The sequence below is a fragment of the Chiloscyllium punctatum genome, chromosome 37, assembly GCF_047496795.1.
Source record: "Chiloscyllium punctatum isolate Juve2018m chromosome 37, sChiPun1.3, whole genome shotgun sequence".
Taxonomy (NCBI): domain Eukaryota; kingdom Metazoa; phylum Chordata; class Chondrichthyes; order Orectolobiformes; family Hemiscylliidae; genus Chiloscyllium; species Chiloscyllium punctatum.
Genome location: NC_092775.1, coordinates 15,113,415 through 15,136,614, shown reverse-complemented (window position 1 = coordinate 15,136,614; position 23,200 = coordinate 15,113,415). Strand labels below are relative to the sequence as shown.

Genomic DNA, 23,200 nt, shown 5'->3' with positions numbered 1-23,200 from the left:
ATCCCTACAGTGTGGAAGCAGGCCATTCAGCCCATCGAGTCCAAACCAACCCTACCAAGAGTGTTCCACCCATGCCCCCACCCCCATACCTTACCCCTGTAACCCTGCATTCCCCATGGCCAATCCACCTAGCCTACACATCCCTGGACACGATGGGTAATTTAGCATCGTCAATCCATCTAACCTGCACATCTTTGGATTATGGCAGGAAATAGGAGCCCCCAGAGAAAACCTACTCCGACACGGGGAGAAAATGCAACCCTCCTGAGGGAGAGCATGAGCAACGTGTCATCTCTATAAGTAGCAAAGTCAGATAATTAATCTCAAAATTAACATCAGCTGGACTATCAAAAAGTCTGATCATTAGAAAATATCAGATAATTTATCTAAGAATTAATGACAGTTTTAAAATAACATTGCAGATAGGGATCAACCAAACAAATCCTCTGTAAATAGGAACAAAAACAGCAATTGCTGGAAAAGCTCAGCAGCAACTGTGGAGAGAAATTAGAGTTAACATTTCCGGTTTGGTGACCTTTCCTCAGAATTGTCTAAATAGATGCTATTTATTCCAGAACAATAAGAGAAGTGAGGGAGACTATAAATTTGGAAAAGTTAATCTGGTGGTTATTTTCCAAAATAAATCTAGGTAACCGCATAATGTTTATTCTTACCTCAATGTCATGCAAACATAAAAATGAATATCAAGTTGCACCTTCAAGGTCAGGATACCTTGTAAAATGTAGGCTTACCTGCATTAATTACACATTGTGTTGACAATAGTTGCATTAGAATTGAGATAAGGTGATAAAGCTTAGGCATTCTTGCCTTGTGTACGGCTTATTTCATTCCCATGATTTCATTTCAATTAGACTTAAAGCAAATTCTAAATAATATTATAATGAGCGTGACTTCCCATATTTGGGAAATGATACTCTTTGAGTACACCCAGTGGTAAGGTTAGGTCAACCCGCATCAAATGGTGGCAACTTTACTTACCAGGGTGGCTCCCTGAGCATCTCTTGCATTCAGATCAGCACCTGCCTGAATACCATCTTTGATGTCTATAATCATTTGCTGCTCTACTGCGGTGCGGGTTTGGTCAATTTTCTCCTGAGTGATCCCTGAGCAAGATTTTAAGATGAAAGTTTGTTAATTCCAGTCAGAAATCTCAGCAGGGGTGTCTCAGACCGATCGTACACAAACTACAAACAGGAAATTTGTCAACATTATGGATGCAAGTTCTCTTTTGTTTTTAAAGAATGAAGGAAATCAGCAAGGAGAGGTTACACACATCCAGGAAATGGAAACATTAGGAGTAAGAAGTTTAAAAGTAGACCAAAGTCAGAGCTGTTAATAATTGATGACTATTTTGTTTGAAAATGTAGTTGTTATATGTGTTGATCAGTGAATGGGAATTTAAGTGTTCCCTTCAGCATATGAACAAGAGAAGTATTTTGCCTTTGAGATATAATTAAAGTTGGCCATCTGTTGTATACAAATAACTGGAAGTAACATAACAGAGGGGCATTGAAAAAAAAACAGGAAATATTGCCAAGCTAGGATGTGTCCATTTTTAAGCAACTGGTTGAGAAGCTAATATAACAAAAATATTTCTTCACGTTGGTTAATTTGTTGTTCTGGTACAATAAAATTGCAGAAATAAAAGGGGGCACGAAAGAACCCATATAACTGGTGGTAAATGTGGTAAACGTCATTCTGTTCCTCCTCTCAAAAGCCAGATTTCATCATGAGTTGGACAGGAATCAGCTTCCCAATGTTGGGTGTTTCATCACTTCCAACCACTCTTCCTTGCCAGTCAGCTAACCCATTTACCCTCCCCCCCACCCCTCCCCCCCACCCATGTATACGTTACAATGATAAATAAAAACACACATACTTTTTTTTCTTGCTTGCTCGGAACAATGTTCAGGAGATGAATTTTCAATTGATGGAGACTCAAGAATAATCATGGAGGACTGGCAACTCTAATAACACTAACTGGTCTCATTTACAGATAAGATTTCACAGGAGTTACAGCAGAGGTACAGATCATTTGGTCTAAGCTATCCATGTTGATGGTTATGTTCCACTAGACCCTCCTTCTATTTCTTTTGTCTATGTCAATCATTGTAATAATCTATTTGTTATTCATGATGAGAAAGTGAGAACTGCATGTGCTAAAGAGTCAGAATTGATCAATTGTGGCACTGGAAAAGCACAGCTGGTCCAGCAGTATCTGAGGAGCAGGAGAGTTGACGTTTCAGGCATAAGCCCTTTATCATTCCTGATATGCCCAAAAAGTTGATTCTCCTGCTCCTCAGATATGGCCTGACCTGCTGTACTTTTTCAGTGCCATACTTTTTGACTATTTGTTATTCGTTCACAGCAGTCCGAGGGCATCACAGGTACGACCTGCAATTATAGCCCACTCCTACTGCCCTTGACAGTAGGTAAGCTTTCTACATGTCTTGCTTGGGCATATTAGGGAGTCATGAAGAGTCAAACGTATGGACATGGATCTGGAGTCACATACAGGGCAGATGAGACAAGGATGGCAGGCTACCCTCCCTAGACTAAACAAATTGTGAAAACTCAATACTGATAGTTTAATTCTGAGTAACATTGGCATTAGAGGAAAAAACCACAAATCCGCAATTTCCTGTGACTAATGCTGGCTGAGTAAGAGGCCAGGTGAAACCCACTTTAATCCAATCGAAGACAACATGGCAATGCAGTTGCTGGACCAAATAAATGCTGAACTTTGTCTAATCCAACTGAGCTAAGATCCCAATATACAGGGTATAAGAGAATGGCTCTTAGCCAGGAGATCGAGGATCAAGACACACCTGCTCCAGAAGTGTGTAATAACATCTCTGAACAGGATGACTGGAAACATCTACAGTGTATAAGAACAAGGTGTGTGGTGTTTCCCTTGGTGCTGTCAGTCATAAAGTTTGGTGAGGCTTGGATTAGCAGAGCGTTCTTTTAACTCTGGTAACTGGACCTAGTTCCAGGTTAGACTGATGGGATGAAAGTGCCCTGTGTTTTACTGCTTTGCAAAACCGAGGTTGGACGATGTCATTCCAGCTCCTGGGGGTTCATGTCCACAGATGAAACAGTCTCTTGTTCAATATAAATTGGCAACATTAGTCAGAATGGCCACACAACAGGAAAAACAACCTGTCATACTGCAGCAGGAGAACATGTTATTCTGAGGTTAGGTCTGTGATATTTCATCAGAAGCAGGGCACAGGCATCTGATCATGTTACACTCAATCTCGGAGACTCCTTGGCATTACTACTGAGCATATGGTACATGAAGGGCTCCAGTCCCAAATATTAGCATCCTTCACCCTCCCGGATGCAAAATTCACCAAAACAAAACTACAACTGAGTTTGGGATGCTCAGACATAAAATAAACTCAATTTACACAGATATTTAGAAGACTGGTTGACTTTACAGACTCTGTAAATAGAACATTTGTAGTGACACAAACCATGAGCAGTAAAGACACAGGTTTTCTGTTTGGTCTAATGAAGCAGCCAGGAAGCTACATGAGATGGATGGAAACAGGCTTCATTATTTGTACTTTGCCCAGGCCCTCAAGCCCCTTTAAACCCTACAAACTGCTCTCCAAACAGTCTTGGTGGTTTTAGACTTGGGTCAGTCCGTGGCATTCCTACTTCAGAGATTCCCAGTTCCACTCCAAAGACTGGGGAGCAAAACGAGGATGACACTGAGGGAATGCTGCATTTTCTGGTGGTGTCATATTTCAGATGAGATGTTACAAACTGAGGCCTCATGCATCTGCACTTTCAAGTTGATATTAATGCTGTTATTTCAAAAGAGGGTAGAGGGTTTTCCCAAGTGTTTCAGTCAATATTTATCCTTCTAGAAACATCAGTAAAACAGATTATCTGGACTATAGCACAGAGCCTTTTGTAGGTGCTTTTGGTGTGCAAATTGGCTGGCTCTCTTTCTACATTCAGCTGTAATAATAAGAGAAAAAGGGTTTATTAAACCTCTCAATCCCATGTATAATTAGAAAATATTATTTGTGCCTTCCCAAACCATCAACATGGCAGAACTCTTCTAAGAAAGTCTTCACTGGAGTTTAGCAAAATAGGCAATGATAAACTGGAGGTGATGACATCGTGGTAATGTTGCTAGCTTAGTAATCCAGAACTCGAGGCCAATGTTCTGGGGACATGGGTTTCAATCCCAGCATGGCAGATGGTTAAAGACTGAACTCAATGGAAGAGTTAGCCAACAGTGACCATGTAACCATTGTTATTGGAGTGAAGAATGATGACAGGTGACTTGATATGGAGAGGCATAGATAGGGTGGTTAGAGACATAGAGATGTACAGCACGGAATCAGACACTTTGGTCCAAGTTATCCAGGCTGGCCAGATATCTCAAGCCAATCTAGTCCAACCTGCCAGCACCCAGCCCATATCCCTCCAAACCCTTCGTATTCATATACCCATCCAGATGCCTTTTAAATGTTGCAGTTGTACCAGCCTCCACCACTTCCCCTGACAACTCATTCCATACAAGTACCACCCTCTGCTTGAAAAAGTTGCCCCTTAGGTCCCTTTTATATCTTTCGCCTCTCACCCTAAACCTATGCCCTCTAGTTCTGGACTCCCCCACCCCAGGGAAAAGACTTAGTCTATTTATCCTATCCATGCCCCTCATGATTTTAGCCAGAGACTTTTTCCCAGGGCAGAAATGTCTATCATGAGGGGGCATAATTTTAAGGTAAGTGGAGGAAGGTTTATGGGAGAAGTCAGAGGTAGTTTTTTATTCTACACAGAGAGTAGTGGGTGCATGGAATGCACTGCCAGTGGTGATAATAGAGTCAGATACATTAGGGACATTTGGATAGGCACATGGAAGATAGTACAGTGAAGGGTATGCGGGTTAGTCTGATCATAGAGTAGGATGAAAGGTCGGCACAACATCAAGGGCCTAAGGGCCTGTACTGTGCTGTACAAACATGTGCTGTACTGTTCTATGTTGTTTCAAACACCTATCTGGTTCACTGAATGGCCTTTCGGGCCACCTCTGCCTGTTCTTGCCCACTTGTGATTCCAAATCCACGAGGAGAGTTTTTTTCACTCTGGTAGTTGTGACTGGAATTCAATACCCCATAGTGTTGTGAATGCTCCATCATGGAGTAGATTCAAGGGCAAGAGTGAAATAATCCTGATGTCTCAGTGAAACATAAGGACATAAGGATGGAAAGTGGAATTGAATGCCAAGATCAGCAATATTCATACTGTCTCAAGGATTAGCCTCAAGTGGCTGAATGGACTACCCTCCCCCGTTTCTTATGTTCTTGTTGTATTATGGCATGCAGTCAGAAGGGCATAGGAAAAGCAGAGGACAAAGAAATGATCAGATCATCAGATGATCAAATGATCAAAACAGCTCACTGAGAAGAAGCAGAAACATCAATCTGAAATAACTCCGTAATGTTGGTATCCCATCACCAAATGACCCCTTATTTAGAGTCATAGAGGGGTACAGCACGGAAGCAGACCCTTTGGGTCAACTCATTCATGCCGACTACATATCCTAACCTAATCTAGTCCCACCTGCGAGCACCCAGCCCATAACCCTCCAAACCATTCCTATTCATATACCCATCCAGATACCTTTTAAATGTTGCAATTGTACCAACCTTCACCATTTCCTCTGGCAGTTCATTCCATACATGTACTACCCTCTGCATGAAAACATTGCCCCTTAGGTCTCTTTTATATCTTTCCCCTCTCACCCTAAACCTATGCCCTCTAGTTCTGGACTCCCCCACCCCAGGGAAATTACTTTGTCGATTTATCCTATCCATGTCCTTCATGATTTAATAAGCCTCTATATGGTCACCCCTCAGCCTCGAACACTTCAGGGAAAACAGCCCTAGCGTCTCCAACCTCTCCCGATAACTCAAATCCTCCAACCCAGGCAACATCCTTGTAAATCTTTTCTGAACCCTTTCAAGTTTCACAACATCTTTCCCATGGAAGGAGACCAGAATTGCACACAATATTCCAACAGTGGCTCAACCAATGTCCTGTGCAGCCGCAACATGACCTCCCAACTCCTGTACTCAATACTCTTGACCAATAAAGGAAAGCATACCAAATGCCTTCTTCACTATCCTATCTATCCATGACTTCACTTTCAAGGAGCTATGAACCTGCACTCCAAGCTGTCTTTGTTCAGCAACACTCCCTAGGACCTGACCATTAAGTGTATAATTCCTGCTAAGATTTGCTTTCCTAAAATGCAGCACTTCACATTTATCAAAATTAAACTCCATCTGCCACTTCTCAGCCCATTGGCACATCTGATCAAGATCCTCTTGTAATCTACAAAACACTGAACCAGCTAGCTCAGAGCTAGAGTGAAAAGAACTCCTGTTTATGTCTCTTAGCCAGGACTCCCTGATTGGACCAGGTTAACAGCTGCAATCAGGGAACACACAGACTATGAGATCTACCTGGCTGACCTCATTCCAATCGTTACAAGTCAACTCCAGACCAATGCCACCAACACCAGCTGCAGAATCTCACAAATCAGCCTTCATACGCAAAAGGCAATATTCAACCCAATTTCACACTGGGCCAAATGGACTGTGCATTGTCTCCCAAGATGGATGGATGCCTTCGTTATTATCTTAGCTCCTCAGTGTCTTAGCATGATCACATTCATTTTAACTGACTATTTCTTGCACCAGAATTTCTTGTGGTTTCTCTGGTCGAGGTTAGAAATGAAGTGATAATCAGTGTCTGATGCAGGGCAGTTTGTGCTACGTCTTTGAGCTTACTATAGACCCAGGTTATAACTGCTCATTCTCAATTCATCTCAATCCCTTACAGTCAGCATTCATTTTGTGGCATCAACCAACCTTGGGATTCAACTCCTTCTCCCATGGGAAAGGAAACCTGTGTAGCATCCAGTGACAGAAAGGGGGAAAAAAAAATCTTGATATCATGTCTTTTAATGTTTTTTCATAAACCCGGGGCATCCCGAGCGCTTTGCAACCAATGAGACTCATTTGAAATTTAGTTGCATCATTCAGTTTTTATGTAGGAATTTGCAAATATGAAGGTCTCACAGATGGCAAAGTGAGGATATGGACTGAAGGATATATATTGACCAGGTGAACTTCCTGTTCTTCTTCACAGTTGTTGACAGGATTTTACACATTGACCCAAGAGAGAAGAGGGGCTATCAGCGTAACATTTTATTCAAAAGACATTACTTCTAACAGTGCAACACAGTCCCAGTGCTCCCCGGGACTGTCGGCCTCAATTTCCATGTCTGGAATGTGACTGGAACCCAAATCTCTGACTCTGGGGTGAAAGCGCTACCCACTGAACCATGACTGACACCTGTTACAGCTTGACACCATTTCTATAAATATGTCACAATCTTTCGCACTCTGGAGGAAAAAGACACAGTAAATACAAAGATGATACTTCACCTCATAACAAACATTAATTTAAACATTAGGAAACATGAGAAAATCTTAATGCGTTGGAGAAGATCTGATGTAGTCACGTACACCTCACATCTGTGAATACATTTCAAATGTAGGACATAAGGTGTAAAATGTTTTGGGATGCCCTGATGTTATGAAAAGTGATATATAAATGTAGGTTTCTTCTTTATTTGTTTACACAATTATATACCATGCGTAGCTGTACCAAACACTAATTGTTGCTCATTTGCATAAGCTGGAGTTAGCTTTCAAAGTAAAATATTGCAGATGTTGAAAATTGGCAATAAAATCAGAAACTGCTGGAATACTTTGTGAGTCTGGCAGAATCTGTGGAGAGAAAAACCAGTTCATGTCTCAAGTCAGTTATGACTCCAAGAGTATTTCCAGCACTTCCCGTTTTTATTACTGGTGCTCGCTATCCTAATTAAGAATACCTAAATTAGTGTTATAGCAGTCTGATTGTTAGTCTGTGCTTCTTTTGTTTGAAACATTTGCACTTTTAATGTAAAACATTCCTGTTGGCAAGGAGCTGATCGGGGACAGAGGGGAAGTTCCTAATGCTGACAGTTTGCACAGGGCCTCTTTGACAGAATCTTAAAGAATATAAATTGAAGAGTGCTTTGTTCACTCAGGAGGTTGTGACTTTTTAGAATTCTATACCCTATAGGGTTGTGAATGCTCCATCATTTAGAATATTCAAGGGTAAAAATGAAATATTGCTGATCGCTCAGTGAATCAAGGCAAATGCCTGGGGGATAAATGTGTAAAAGTCGATCAACATCAAGTTACTAAAACAAGGGGTAATGGGAAGAAAGGTCCAAACCTTTTTGATGTTAATTTGCAATAAATGACATTTGCAGTTTCACAGTAAGAGGCCAAAACTGCCGTTAGTAAAGAAATGGGAGGTACGTGAGGAGCTATAAATTATAAATTTGGCATGCCCAACCTTTCCTGACAGAAGGAATTACTGGAATGTTTACCATTACATTCCTCAAGCTGTGCAATCCTTTTCTAAACATAATTTAAAGTATCCCATGGGTTTTTTTTTTGTTTTGCAAAAATCACAATGACTATAGGGTTAAAAACTCTTACAATGAAGATGTGATAACTTTGTGGCTACATTTTCAACTGACTCTCTCTGTTTTTTCTCACTGCCTGCCCTATTCCCTCTGACTTGCTCCATTTCCTTTGCTTCCCCTCAACTTTCCCATCTCATTTACTTTATTCATTTACAGGATATGGCATTGCTGGCCAGGCTTATTGGTCATCTTTAGTTGCTTTCAAGAAGGTGGTAGTGGGTCTTATGTTATGGGTTGCTTGGATTGTTGGCTATCCCAGCATTTATTGCCCATCCATAGTCTCTCCCAAACCTCCTCCTTAAACTGCTGAAGTCTGGATGAATGTACCCCCACAATGCTGACAGGGAGGGGGTTCCAGGATTTTCACCCAATGATGGGATCTTTCCAAGTCAAGAAGACTTGTGATTTGGAAGACAGTCCCATTGTACCAATGCCAATGTACCTTCTGCCTCTGTCAGTCTTTAGCAGCTAGGTGGCTCAGTAGTTATCACTGCTGCCTCACAGCACCAGGGACCTGGGTTCGATTCCACACTCTATGTGGAGTTGGCATGTTCTCCTCATGTCTGAGATGGTTGCCTCTGGGTGCTCTGGTTTCCTCCCACAATCCAAAGATGTGTAGGTTAGGTGGATTTGCCATGCTAAATTGCCCACAGTATCCAAGGATGTACAGGCTAATGGGTCAGCCATGAGAAATGGCGACTTACACGGATGGGGTGGGTCTGGGAGTAATGCTCTTCAGAGGGTCAGCATGGACTTGATGGGCTGAATGGCCTGCTTCCACACTGTAGGGATTCTATGAAATATAAAATTAGAACAAAACACTTTGCAACAGCACTGAGCCCTGTTGTTCTCTTATGTATATGTCTAAAGAGTGTAAGATTGGAATGACAATAGGGAATGGGGAAGAAAGAAACAAGCTTGTGATGTGTACAGCTTTTACTCAGTTAACAATGCCAGGCACAACCTCTCCCCCTTCTTCCCCCACATCTAAAATATCTGGAGATTGTCTGAGAATCAACACTCCAGTGTTTGCTCCCCCTCACATATTGAAACAGCTAATGGATTTTTTTTTTCCATGTTGTACACGAGCTGAGCAGTAAAGTGAAGCTTAGGAGGTTTTCATTTCAAAACGGAAGTGTTAGACCATACTTAGAATATTGTGTTCAGTTCTGATTCCTCCATTATAGAAAGGATATACAGAGAAAATGACTTATGAGCTTGATATAAAAATGAAAAGGTTATACTTATCAGAGAAGACTGAACAGGCTGTGCCTCTATTATTATCTATAAAAGGCAGTGATTGACCTGAGAGAGGTCTTTAAAACGATGAAATGGGTTGACAGAATAAATGCAGAAAAGACATTTCCATCTGTGGGGAGTGTTAAACCCAGAGTCATGGATATATTGATAATCACTTGTAAATGCATCGTCAATAAATCCAGTCAGGAGTTCAGGACAAATTTCCCTGCCGTAGAATGGTTACAGTGTGCAACTCCACCATCATAATGAACGAAAATGCAGGACATCCGAACAGGAGTAGGCTATCGAGCCTACTCAACCAATCGGCCAGAGCACAATTGATCTTCTACATCAATATCATTTCCTCACTTGTCCCCATATCACTTGATCGCTGTAAAATCCAGATATTAATACATCTCTACCTGAATATCCTCAATGACTGAGCCTCTGCTAGCTTCTTGGGTACAGAATTCCAAAGATTCACCATCCTCTGAGGGGAGAACTTCTTCCTCTTCTTAGTCTGAAATGACCAGCCCATTATTCCAAGACTTGTTTCCTTTGGTTTTAGGCACCCTCTGCTGGGAGAAACATCTTTTCTGCAACTATCCTGATGAGCACTAAGAAGGTTACATGCTTCAAGGAGAATACTGTAGTGATTGTAACGAGGTCAGCCAGGTAGTCGTCATAGGATATGAGTTCTCTGATTGGGGCTGTTAATCTTGTATAATCAGGAGCCCTGGCTGACAGCTAAGAACAGGAAGTGTCAGGGGTTCTGTTCACTCTGAGAGCTGCCTCTGACAGAGCTGTATCAGTTTCAAGGACCTGTAAATTAAGGGTGACTTGTTGATGGGATACCAGCCTCTGTATTTCAATTATTTGTATGAGTTATTTCAATTTTTTTTTTATCCTACTAAAGTCTAGAGAATTCTAGGGCAAGTCTTCTCCATCTCTCAAACATAGTTGAAGCAAAGGATACATCACAGAGAAACTGAATGAAACACATTAGACAGAAAAGAACATAAACATGTGCTGATAGGGTTAAGTGGAGATGAGTGAGAAGAAACTGGTGTGGCATTAACCGAATGGATTGAATAACCTATATCAGGGCTGTAATTCTAGGTAATCATGGTGAACATAGCCACAAGACTATTTGTCCTCGTAGACTTACCCTGGTTAACCATTGCTGTCTCGATGATCTCCAGAGTCCGATCATCATCACACAAATCATAGGGCATGTTCCCATCTGCATTGACTGCCAGCAAGTCAGCTCCCCTACAGAAACAGAAGTGAGAATGAGTAACGTGAACTCTGGGTTCAAGTAAATACTTTACTTGCAAAGGTGTAGCTGCCTTGCTCTCCATCAAAATCTGGTGAAAATAAAAATATCTCTTTGTACCGAAAATCCCATCCTACAACATCAACCTCCTTTCCCGTTCAGACAGGACCAAGTTTGCAGTCTGTATCCTCTTGCTTTATTTTCATTTTGCGACCTTCCTCAATCCATCAAACTTAATGTAAAAGTTAACATATTCACAGCTGTTTACCAGGACATTTAATATTGTTTAATGCAGTGTTAGGGCTGAGTTTATTCTGTCAAACAAATCAAATCAGTAAGATTAATAGAATTTATATACAAGTTTATTTCATTTATATAGACCTCTGTCACGTTCCAGTTTTTTGGAATTAGTATCCTAATAATTCATAAGGTAATTAAGAAAAGTGGGTATTCCTCTCAAGGTTTTGACTTAGCAGTTGGATCCAGGAAACAGTACTAATCAGAAATCTTGTCAGAAGTCACATAATACCAGGTATAGTCCAACAGGTTTAATTGAACTCAAAAGTTTTCGGAGCACTGCTCCTTCGGCAGCAGCCTGAAAAGTTGTGATTTCTAATAAACCCGGTGTCATGTGACTTCTGACTTTGGCCACCCCAGTCCAGCACCAGCTCCTCCACATCAGAGATCTTGTGACACAGTCATTACAATTCTTGCCTGAGTCAAAACAGAACCCCATAGCCAAGAAAGGTATGTTAAGTATCAACCTGCAAATCATTTAAATTCAAGTCAACAACTATTGGTAAGAGTGGGATAGATTTTTGGTTAGCCAGGTTAGCTGAAATGGGAATTTAAGTGAGACTTTGAGGTTTGGATGTATCCTCCTCTCAGTGTCAAGGCAAAAATAGACTGACCGTTCGATGAGGATTTTGACGAGGTTGGTGTGTCGACACGTGGCAGCTGCATGCAAAGGCGTCCACAGCTCATTGTCCTTCGCATCCACATTGGTGCCATGATCCAAAAGCAGCGTTACCATCTCTTCAAAGTTATCGATACAGGACTGGAAAGGAATCACAAGGCATTAAAGAGTGACCAGCACAAGAATGAAAATGTTTCCTTGGAAGTGTGCCCAATATTACTGCGCCGCAACACATTTGTTCTACGGAGATGGGCGATGCTGCCAAACCTGCTTTTACTACCCATGTCGAGCAGTGGAGAGCCATTTTATGCTTTCTTTTCTTCTTGCGTTCATTCATTCATGGGATGTGGGAATTGTTGGCTGGGCCAGCATCAGTTGCCCTGGAGAAGGTGGTGGTGTGCTGCCTTCTCAAACCACTACAGTGATTAGATTACTTACAGCATGGAAACAGGCCCTTCGGCCCAACAAGCCCACACTGATCCTCCAAAGAGCAACCCACCCAGACCCATTCGCCTACATTTACCCCTTCACTATTTCACCTACCCTGCACATTTTTGGACTGTTGGAAGGAAACCAGAGCACCTGGAGTAAACCCACACAGACATGGGGAGAATGTGCAAACTCCTCACAGACAGTTCCCTGAGGCGGGAATTGAACCCAGGTCTCTGGCGCTGTGAGGCAGCAGTGCTAAGCACTGTGCCACCATGCTGCCCACACGGCCTTTGAAACAACCTGCTAAGCATTTCAGAAGGCCTTCACGCTCAAGCACATAATATGAAAATGCAATCATATACAGACCAGATCAATGGCTGATCATTTTTGATGAAGGACAGCAGTTGGATTTTTACTGTAATATAATACAGGTCGTTCTGCTATAATGCACATTTCATTAACACAAATTCACAATAGCACGATCAACGAATTGAGGAAACAATTTGTTTCCTCAAGTGCCAAGTTTTAAAGCATGTACTGGTTATAATGTGATTCCAGCCCATTAGTTTAAATGGTAATGTTATTACACAATTTTCTTATAACACGGGATTGCTTAAGAATGGAACTACGGCCATATCAGAAACAGCACTGGAGTCAGCTATTACGAGGGGGCATAGCTTTAAATTAAGGGGTGGTAGGGTATAGGACAGATGTTAGGGGTAGATTCTTTACTCAGCGAGTCGTGAGTTCATGGAATGCCCTGCCAGTAGCAGTGGTGGACTTTCCCTCTTTATGGGCATTTAAACGGGCATTGGATAGGCATATGGAGGATAGTGGGCTAGTGTAGGTTAGGTGGGCTTGGATCGGCGCAACATTGAGGGCCAAAGGGCCTGTACTGCGCTGTATTCTTCTATGTTCTATGTTCTATACTGCATTGCAGCAGAACTGACTGTAAAACCATTTTTTTCTGGTAGTAGCACAAATTAATTTAGTTTCACTCTGTGTCCTGGTGATTAATACCCACAACCTCTGATTGCTACTCTAAAGACGTAACCATTTTACCCTAGCACAACTTGGCAATCCCGGGATTGTGCAATATATGTATTCATCCACATCCAGCTGGGCGTTGAACAGTACCTGGGAACGCATCATCTCGGACATTAACCAACTAATAATTAAAAACAATTCAGGGATAAATAAACATGTTCTCAAGCTTTTTGAATTGTAGCACTACCTGAAGCAATGGATTAGCAACATGTTACTAAATGCACCATGAGATTTGCTGCCTAATACAACACTAATGTATACACAGGCTAACTGCAGGGACACTTTTTTGGTTTCCTCTGGTTGTGTTATTGCTTATATTGCTTCACATTTAAGGATACAAGGAGTGAGATTTTTGTTCTGTATGTTTAAGCAGTTTTAAATATTGAAGGTTGACAGAACAAGATCTTTCCTGCAGGTATTTTATTAAAGTTAGTTTCTCCTATCCTTCCCTTTCATCCGATAGGTGTGATTGCCCACTGCCAGACCCACAAAAACTGGCTTCAGTAGCTGGCCACCATGTGGCACATGGGCCACACACTTTTTTTAATTTTAATGCTCTTCAGAGAAGGAGGAGGACGTAGAACGTTACAGCGCAGTCCAGGCCCTTCAGCCCTTGATGTTGCGCTGACTAGCGAAATCGATCTGAAGCCCATCTACACTATTCCATTCTCATCCATATAGTTATCCAATGACCATTTAAATGCCTTTAAAGTTGGCAAGTCTACTACTGCTGCAAACAGATGAGGCTTTTCATTACGGCATGATTGAGATTAAGAACTTTTAGTGCACAGAACGACAGCTGCAAAGTGTATATCACAGCACACGGGAGCAGAGACATACTAAACCATTGCACTGCCTATTCATTAACAGAGCCTTAGAGAATGCAGAAGCACAAATCTTGCACAATGGAAAAAGTGCACATTAACAAACAAAGCATTCAAATAAAGAAACCCCTCAGGGATTGAAAACATGTGCCTATTCATCATTTATTTTCCCCTTTCAACCATATGTCCTGAAGCAATGATCTTTCTGTTGAGAAGTAACTGACAATATATACGTTTGCACTCCATCTCAACTCTCTTGACCCTCTGTCTGCTCTCCAATCCTCTCCTTTAACCTCTCCTATGACTCCCATATAAACTCTGTGCAATTTTTCACCTCTAAAACTATGTGGAGGTGGAATGTTGGACTGGGGGGGGGTGCCAAAGTCAGAAGTCACAAGACACCAGGTTATAGTCCAACAGGTTCATTTCAGACCATAACCTTATGTTGTGTGACTTTCTGACTTTGTCTAAAACTATCCTCAAAGCATATTCCTTCAATCTATTGACCTAATACTCATTCAGTGAAGCAAGCGCCAATATTTTTCTGTTAATGCTTCAGTAAAGCATCACTGGGACACCTTAGTATGTTAAAGGTACTATATAAATGGGAAGTTGTTGTTGTTATCATTCAAGGTGACGAAATAGGAAATGTAACACGTTTTCATATTCTGTTTGCCAGTTCCAGCATCACAATGTCTGGGCAGATATATCACGATGCCCATGGGTCTTAGACATTGGAACCCTGGCGTTTCATAGCTTCCTCATATTGATAACCAAGTTACCTCTGGGTACACCAGACATTACGCTACCACATCATTCACTCTGATTCACTAAGAACACCATGTTACTGTTACACCTGCTTTCTCTAAAGTATCCCTTATGCTACATACATCACTTCTGCTTGTTGCACCTAAATCATACACTTTACAGCAGATTGAGTCCTCCCGAATCCCTCTAAGTTAGCTCTGTGCTCTCCACATGACGTCTCATTTATGGTTGCGGACTGTCTAAGACTGCCATAGAGAATCAAAGAACAAGAGGACACTGCTGCTAGCATTCTGGAGAAAAATCACTGATACAGTGGAAAAAGATAGTTATCCTTTAATCCCCAACTTCCTTTGAACAATTCTGCTTATTAATTACAAAAATATTAAAAGATGATGGAAAAACTGTTCGATCATAGAGAATTAGACAGGTTGGAGGCCACATGATGTAAACTTGAAGGATAGGGTCAATTTTAATTGCTAATCTTAGACTCACCATCACAATTCTACCTTCTCGACCTACAACAGATTGTCCATGTACCCTGTGTGCTGACCTGCTAGGATTTAAGAAGAAAATTTCCATAGAGTGGGAGGAAACCATGAAGGAAATGCAGGCTCTCCCTGCAGAAGTACTACTTTCGAATGATGACTGGGGGCTGGATTTTGGTTGCATATGTAGTTTTGGACTTTTAAAATGAGACATACAATACAAGCTTTTAAACTACCAGAACAACCAAAACTATTAAATGTCAGTTTTCAGTTCCTGTTGAGGGATGCAGTGTTTCGTCATGGTTGAAAGAGATTGCCCACGATAACTAATGACCGTGCACTGAATACTGTATTGTAGTTGTTTGTCTATCAGTTAAAAAGGCACATTTTAGGGACTGAAGACAGTACCTTTCATGCAATCTTCTTAATGTTCCCATGATTTTTCTCCTTGGTTGCTCAAAGCAGCATCCTTTAATTCAAGGCAGCTCCTGGACAATCTTAGGGAATTTACAACCACAGGTAGTCAACATGGCTTTGTGTGTGGGAAATTATGTCTCACAAACTTTATTGAGCTTTTTGAAGAAGTAACAAAGAGGACTGATGACGGCAGAGTGGTAGATGTGATCTATATGGACTTTAGTAAGGCGTTCGACAAGGTTCCCCATGGGAGACTGGTGAGCAAGGTCAGAACTCATAGAATACAGGGAGAACTAGTTATTTGGATATAGAACTGGCTCAAAGGTAGAAGCCAGAGGGTGGTGGTGGAGGGTTGTCTTTCAGACTGGAGTCCTGTGACCAGTGGAGTAGCACAAGGATCGGTGCTGGGTCCACTACTTTTCGTCATTTATATAAATGATTTGGATGTGAGCATAAGAGGTATAGTTAGTAAGTTTGCAGATGACACCAAAATTGAAGGTGTAGTGGACAACGAAGAAGGTTACCTCAGATTACATCAGGACCTTGATCAGATGGGCCAATGGGCTGAGAAGTGACTGATGGAGTTTAATTCAGATAAATGCGAGGTGCTGCATATTGGGAAAGTAAATCTTAGCAGGACTTATACACTTAATGGTAAGGTCCTAGGGAGTGTTGCTGAACAAAGAGACCTTGGAGTGCAGGTTCATAGCTCTTTGAAAGTGGAGTCACAGGTAGGTAGGATAGTGAAGGTGGTGTTTGGTATGCTTTCCTTTATTGGTCAGAGTATTGAGTACAGGAGTTGGGACGTCATGTTGCGGCTATACAGGACATTGGTTAGGCCACTGTTGGAATATTGCTTGCAATTCTGGTCTCTTTCCTATCAGAAAGATGTTGTGAAACTTGAAAGGGTTCAGAAAAGCTTTACAAGGATGTTGCCAGGGTTGGAGGATTTGAGCTACAGGGAGAGGCTGAACAGGCTGGGGCTGTTTTCCCTGGAGCGTCAGAGGCTGAGGGGTGACCTTATAGAGGTTTACAAAATTATGAGGGGCATGGATAGAATAAATAGACAAAGTCTTTTCCATGGGCTGGGGGAGTCCAGAACTAGAGGGCATAGGTTTAGGGTGAGAGGGGAAAGATATAAAAGGGACCTAAGGGGCAACTTTTTCATGCAGAGGGTAGTATATGTATGAAATGAGCTACCAGAGAAAGTGGTGGAGATTAATACAATTGCAACACTTAAAAAGCATCTGGATGGGTATATCAATAGGAAGGATTTGGAGGGTTCTGGACTAGGTGCTGGTAAGTGGCACTAGATTGGGTTGGGATATCTGGTCAGCATGGACGGGTTGGACTGAAGGGTCTGTTTCCGTGCTGTACATCTCTATGACTCTATATATTTCCTAATTTCCATTGCTGATTCAATTCCCTGCCTCATCTCTCTTCTCCCTTCATATTCTCTTTCAAACCTAACTTGCTGACCAAATTGGGGTTGGTTAGCTCAGTTGGCTGGACAGGTGGTTGGCAATGCAGAGTAATTGCAGCTGAGATGAGCATGAAGGTTTCTCCTTCTCAACCTCTCCCTCCTAAACCATCACCTCTCTCTAATGAGAGAGTGGTCTGGTAAGTCTATGGTAGCTTTACATTGACCAAGCTTTTTAATCCTTATCTTTCCTCATCATTTTTTTTCTGATTACATCCCTCTAAAGTGGCTTGGGTTGTTTTACAGCTTTTGTTGCCAGCAAAGAGAGCACCTACTCACTGCACCCAGGAAAACAACAAGGGGCACACCTCAGATCTCACCACCCTGCAATGTGTCAGGGAAAAACACAACTAACCTGCCACAGTTCACTAACCCTTTACATTCAACAGTTTCTTGAATTCGTTTTTAATTCTCTTTGAAGGGAAAGGCTGATATGTTTGTGTGTGTGTGTGTGTCTGTGTGTGTGTCTGTGTGTGTGTGTGTGTTGGGGATTTGCAGATTTTAAAAGCAATCACTTGCCAATGTGGCTACTTTATTAAGGGGATAGAAGGTGTGATTCAAGCATTATCAAGAATTAGGGGAATTGCATTACATTAGATACAGGGATACAGAGCCAGGAAGAGCCAAATCTGTCACTCTCTCCTGATATAAACATAGTATTTCTCCCACAATGAGTTACGTCTGCATCACTGGCGAATGATTTGTAATGAAGCATTAAGCCACAGCATCTTAACCTCAAAAAGAAGTTACTGAAAAGATGCCTACTCGCTGAATATTAGCCAATGTCCCCATGAGTCATTCAAGAAAGGAGCCATCTAATCTGAGTTAACTTTGTCTGTACCTTTTGTCAGTATCCAGCCACAGGCATAATACCTTAAGACTATAGGGTATTACCAAGCTCCAAGAAAGCTCAGAAAGTCTGACAGAGTTTCAGAAACTGCCCTGAATTTAGGAGGACAGTGTATGTCATGGAGGTTCAGGATATCACAGGCAGCTCATTTCTGAAGCTTCCATGACATTGTATCATTTGCATTGAGCCTGGCAAAACATGCAAGGAGGTCCCACCCACTCCCTGGCAGTGATTTCTGAAGGGAAATTGCAGTCTGTTGCCAACGCTGATTGTGAAATTGTCTGACATTTCTACAGTAACACAAAAGCACTCTTCCCTACCTCCCACCAAGTCACATTTGCATACTTCATTCCCATCTTTCAGCTTAACATTTCTGCACTCTTTGCCTGCAAGAAGTGAAGCAATCTCCTAGCACCCAATTCAAACAGCCTCCCTTCTGTCTCCAGCCCATCCACCTCCCAGGGGGCAGTATCTTATTATACTGGGTGTCAGTACTGTCAACAGAGTATGTTGGATTCCTACCACCAATCCTGTTTATTGGCATCAGTTGAGCTATTGAGAGCAAGTGGAGGAGGGTGTCCACACAACATACTCAGTAAACATTGGCTAAGTCTTGACTAAGTAGTAAAGGTTTATTGCATATAATCTAATAGCTAGTTACACCATCTCTAAGATATATAATTGACTCTTGTGAGACATCTGTCTCAGCTTAAAACTAAGTTCAAATTACTACCTTAGCTACATACTATTAACACCAAAAACAATCATATACACACCCTGGTGAACATACAGGGAACATCAACAGCACTGGTTAGCTCCTTCAAAGGTACAGTCCTTTATAACCTGATGGGCGGGGAGCTCTAGTGCTGTAGTGATAATTCCCCTGCCTCTGAGGCAGGAGGCCTAGGGTCAAATCCTACCTGCTCCTTAGATGTCTCATATTATCCCTTGACAGATTGTTTAAAAATGCCCATTCTGATGAGTGGAGTTTTCTCATGATGTTAGGTAACCCTTTCAGGTCCTAACTGCTTTTAACAATAAGTGGTCTTTGAATGAAATGGGAGGGCACAACACTGTATTATTATCTCAAGTATAACAGTTACTCCCTTTCAAAAAGTGCCCATTGACCGTGAAGTGTTTTGAGAGGCCAAGTGTACTTTTTATTCATTTATGGACTGTGAGCATTGCTGGTTGGGCTAGTATTTATTGCCTGTCCCCAGTTGTCATTAAGAAGGTGTAGGTGAGCTGCCATCTTGAATCACTGCAGTGCACCTGCTGTACGTTGATACACAATGCCCTTAAGGGAGAGAATTCCAGGATTTTGACCCAGCGACAGTAAATGAATGGCGATATATTTCCCATCTGGATGGTGAATGGCTTGGAGGGGAACTTAAAGGTTGTGCTGCTCCCATATATCTGCTACCCTTCTCGATGGAAGTGATCATTGGTTTAGAAGGTATTGTCTGATGAGCTTTGGTGATTTCTGCAGTGCATCTTTACAGAGTTCACAATGCTGCTAATGAGCATCAGTGGTGGAGGGAATGGATGCTTGTAGATGCAGTGCCAATCAAGCGGGCTGCTTTGTCCTGATGGTGCCAAGCTGCTTGAGTGTTGTTGGGGCTGCACTCATCTGGACAAGTGGTGAGTAATCCTTCAGGCCATCAAAAGCACTATCTAACTACAAGCTTTTTCTCATCAAATAAGCCACTGATTTCATATCAAATAAATTCTTTGGAACCTAGGACTTTGATTTCTTTACCCCCTTATTTCATTTCTGCTTGTTCCCTTACTTGAGTCTGCATTTATTACTGCTACAATTTTAAGAGAATCAGGTTGTGGTACATTTGTCACTCAACGAACTTTACTTATTACATTCTGTCAGAAAGACTATCATCGGGCAAGTTTTAAAACTTTCAGTCAAGAGATAAACAATCAAAGTTTAATTTCCTAATGTTAAAAAATAGAGTTTGATCGCTAAACCAATGGTTTCTTTGATTAGATTTGATAGATTACTCAAAATCATGAGGATTCGAGACAGAGCAGATCAGAAATAATGAGTCCATTGGTGGAAGGAGCACAAAGCAGAAGGCACATATTTAAGGTGATTATCAAAATGAATAACAGAAACTTGAGGAAACACCTTTCACGCAACTAGTGATTATGATCTAGGTTGTATCATCTAAGGTGGGGTGGAGGCAGACTCAATAGTGGATTTCAAAAGAGAATTGGTTCATTATATTCACAATTAAAAAACTGCTGGGCTACTGGGAAAAGTTTGGCGTCGGTGAATTGCAATTCCAGAGACCCAGAATTGCCTCTTTCTCTACTGTAACCATTCCATGGCACTTTGATCTCAACTCTTTTTGCGGTGCTTGAGACCATTAAGTAATTCCAATAGTCAAATATGCAAGGTAACTTAAAGGAGCCAACTCACACTCAGAATCATAGAATTAATACGGCACAGGAGGAGACTATTTGGCCCATGTGACTGTCCCAGTCAGTGTGGGACTTTCAGGTGGCTTCACGTTTAGCAGTTTAGAGTGACCAATGGTCCAAACCCTATTTTTATCTTTATATATATTTCTTTGGATGGGAAGTTAAACTAAAGTGGGTGGCATGGTGGCTCAGTGGTTAGCACTGCTGCCTCACAGCGCAAGGGACCTGGGTTCGATTCCAACCTTGGGCGCCTGTCTGTGTGGAGTTTGCACATTCTCCCAGTGTCTGTGTGGGTTTCCTCTGGACACTCCTGATCCCTCCCACAATCCAAAGTTTTGCAGTTTAGGTGAACTGGCCATGGTAAATTGCCCATTGTGTTCAGGGATGTGTAGAGTAATAGGGAAGGGAAATGAGTCTGGATGGGATACTCTTCGGACTTGTTGGGTCAAATAGCCTATTTCCACACTGTAGGGATTCTAAGAAGGGCCTGCCTTCCATTTCAAAGAAAGAGGGAAGTTCCCATGGCACTAGTTCAAAGAACAGGTGAATTTTCCCTGGAGTCTTGATCATTATTTGACCCTCAGATAACATCACTAAATCAACTAAGAGTTGGAGTGGATTCAGTACACCAGCTGACTGGATGGAAGGGGCTGTGCAATATTCATCTGGGTGGAATCTATGTTTAAAGATACACATGTACTGACATTAGCAGAGATAATGTGGTGCATTCACGTACCAACCCTCAGTCTCTTGATGTAAAATGAGCATTTGAGAGAACATCTAGTGGCTATGAGATCAAACTCTGGTATTGAGTCTGCACTTTCAGGAGAAAGGAAACTTTTGAAAGGGAAAGAGTTAACATTCTAATTTTCTGCAGGCTGGTCCCACACTCTAACATTCACTATAAAGGGACTCCAGCAAAACAAACCAACAGGTAGGTCCCATGAATGTTCAAGCCAAAGAAATGGAACATCGCAAATTGTTTACTCATTCTCCGATTAGTGTTCAATGATAAAAGCTGATGTGGACAGTCTCTTCATGTCATATTAAAACACACCACCAACGTTTCATTCTCCTTACCAACATTTTAAACTGTACAACAGTCCTTTTGTCTCCAAACAATGGGAGAATTAAAGGCGAAAAGGAAATTTACAGAAAGAATCTGTGCTAATTCTTTGCAGACAAAGGCAGCATTGAAGGAAAGGCAGAATCACACTGTGCCAGGATGCAATGTTTTACGCCCTCTTGCACCATCACGCAGCTGTGCTCTTTATTCTTTTCCCACCTCATAAGTAGTTGAGGAAGCAGAATGCAAGTAAATGTCATGCTGCTCCTTAGTAGTGTGTGGCTTTGAACTGACAGGCTGCGAGATCACAGCAGAGTCAAGGTTATGTTATTCAGTCAGCCTCTCATCCATTTTCCCTATCCCTCCTGTGGCCAAACCTGAAGCTGTGCTAAATGTTTGCCTCATCATTTATATAAATGATTTGGGTGGGAGCATAAGAGGTATAGTTAGTAAGTTTGCTGATGACATCAAAATTGGAGGTGTAGTGGACAGCGAATTACAATGGGATCTTGATCAGATGGGCCAATGGGCTGAGAAGTGGCAGATGGAGTTTAATTTAGATAAATCTGAGGTGCTGCATTTTGGGAAAACAAATCTTAGCAGGAATTATACATTTAATGGTAAGGTCCTAGGGATTGTTGCTGAACAAAGAGACCTTGGAGTGCAGGTTCATAGCTCCTTGAAAGTGGAGTCGCAGGTGGATAGGATAGTGAAGGAGGCGTTTGGTATGCTTTCCTTTATTGGTCAGAGTATTGAGTACAGGAGTTGGGAGGTCATGTTGCAGCTGTACAGGACATTGGCTAGGCTGCTGTTGGAATATTGCGTGCAATTCTGGTCTCCTTCCTATTGGAAAGATGTTGTGAGACTTGAAAGGGTTCAGAAAAGATTTACAAGGATGTTGCCAAGGTTAGAGGATGAGAGCTATAGGGAGAGATTGAATAGGCTAGGACTGTTTTCCCTGGAGTGTCGGAGGCTAAGGGGTGACCTTATTGAGGTTTATAAAATCATGAGGGGCATGGATAGGATAAGTAGACAAAGTCTTTTCCCTGCGGTGGGGAGTCCAGAACTAGAGGGCATAAGTTTAGGCTGAGAGGGGAAAGATATAAAAGAGACCTAAGGGGCAACTTTTTCACAGAGAGAGTGTTACATGTATGGAATAAGCTGCCAGAGGAAGTGGTGTAGTCTGGTACAATTACAACATTTAAAAGGTATCTGGATGGGTATATGAATAGGAAGGGTTTGGAGGGATATGGGCTAGGTGCTGGCAGATAGGACTAGATTGGGGTGGGATATCTGGTCAGCATGGACAAGTTGGACTGAAGGGTCTGTTTCCACGCTGTACATCTCTATGACTCTATATCTGACTAC

The 23,200-nt window shown here is 41.9% G+C and overlaps 1 protein-coding gene across 3 annotated transcripts in view; it reads right to left on the bottom strand.

Annotated features, from left to right (window-relative positions):
* The window catches only part of LOC140462893 (protein phosphatase 1 regulatory inhibitor subunit 16B-like), a 186,207-nt gene that overhangs the window by 23,301 nt on the left and 139,706 nt on the right, over positions 1-23,200 (bottom strand). For all 3 annotated transcript variants that reach the window (XM_072556328.1, XM_072556329.1, XM_072556330.1), the window contains exons 4-6: positions 12,023-12,168; positions 11,004-11,107; positions 1,000-1,124 (exon numbers count right to left, since the gene is read on the bottom strand). In XM_072556328.1, coding sequence (XP_072412429.1) covers positions 1,000-1,124; positions 11,004-11,107; positions 12,023-12,168 — 375 coding nt within the window. The remainder of the gene's footprint in view (positions 1-999; positions 1,125-11,003; positions 11,108-12,022; positions 12,169-23,200) is intronic.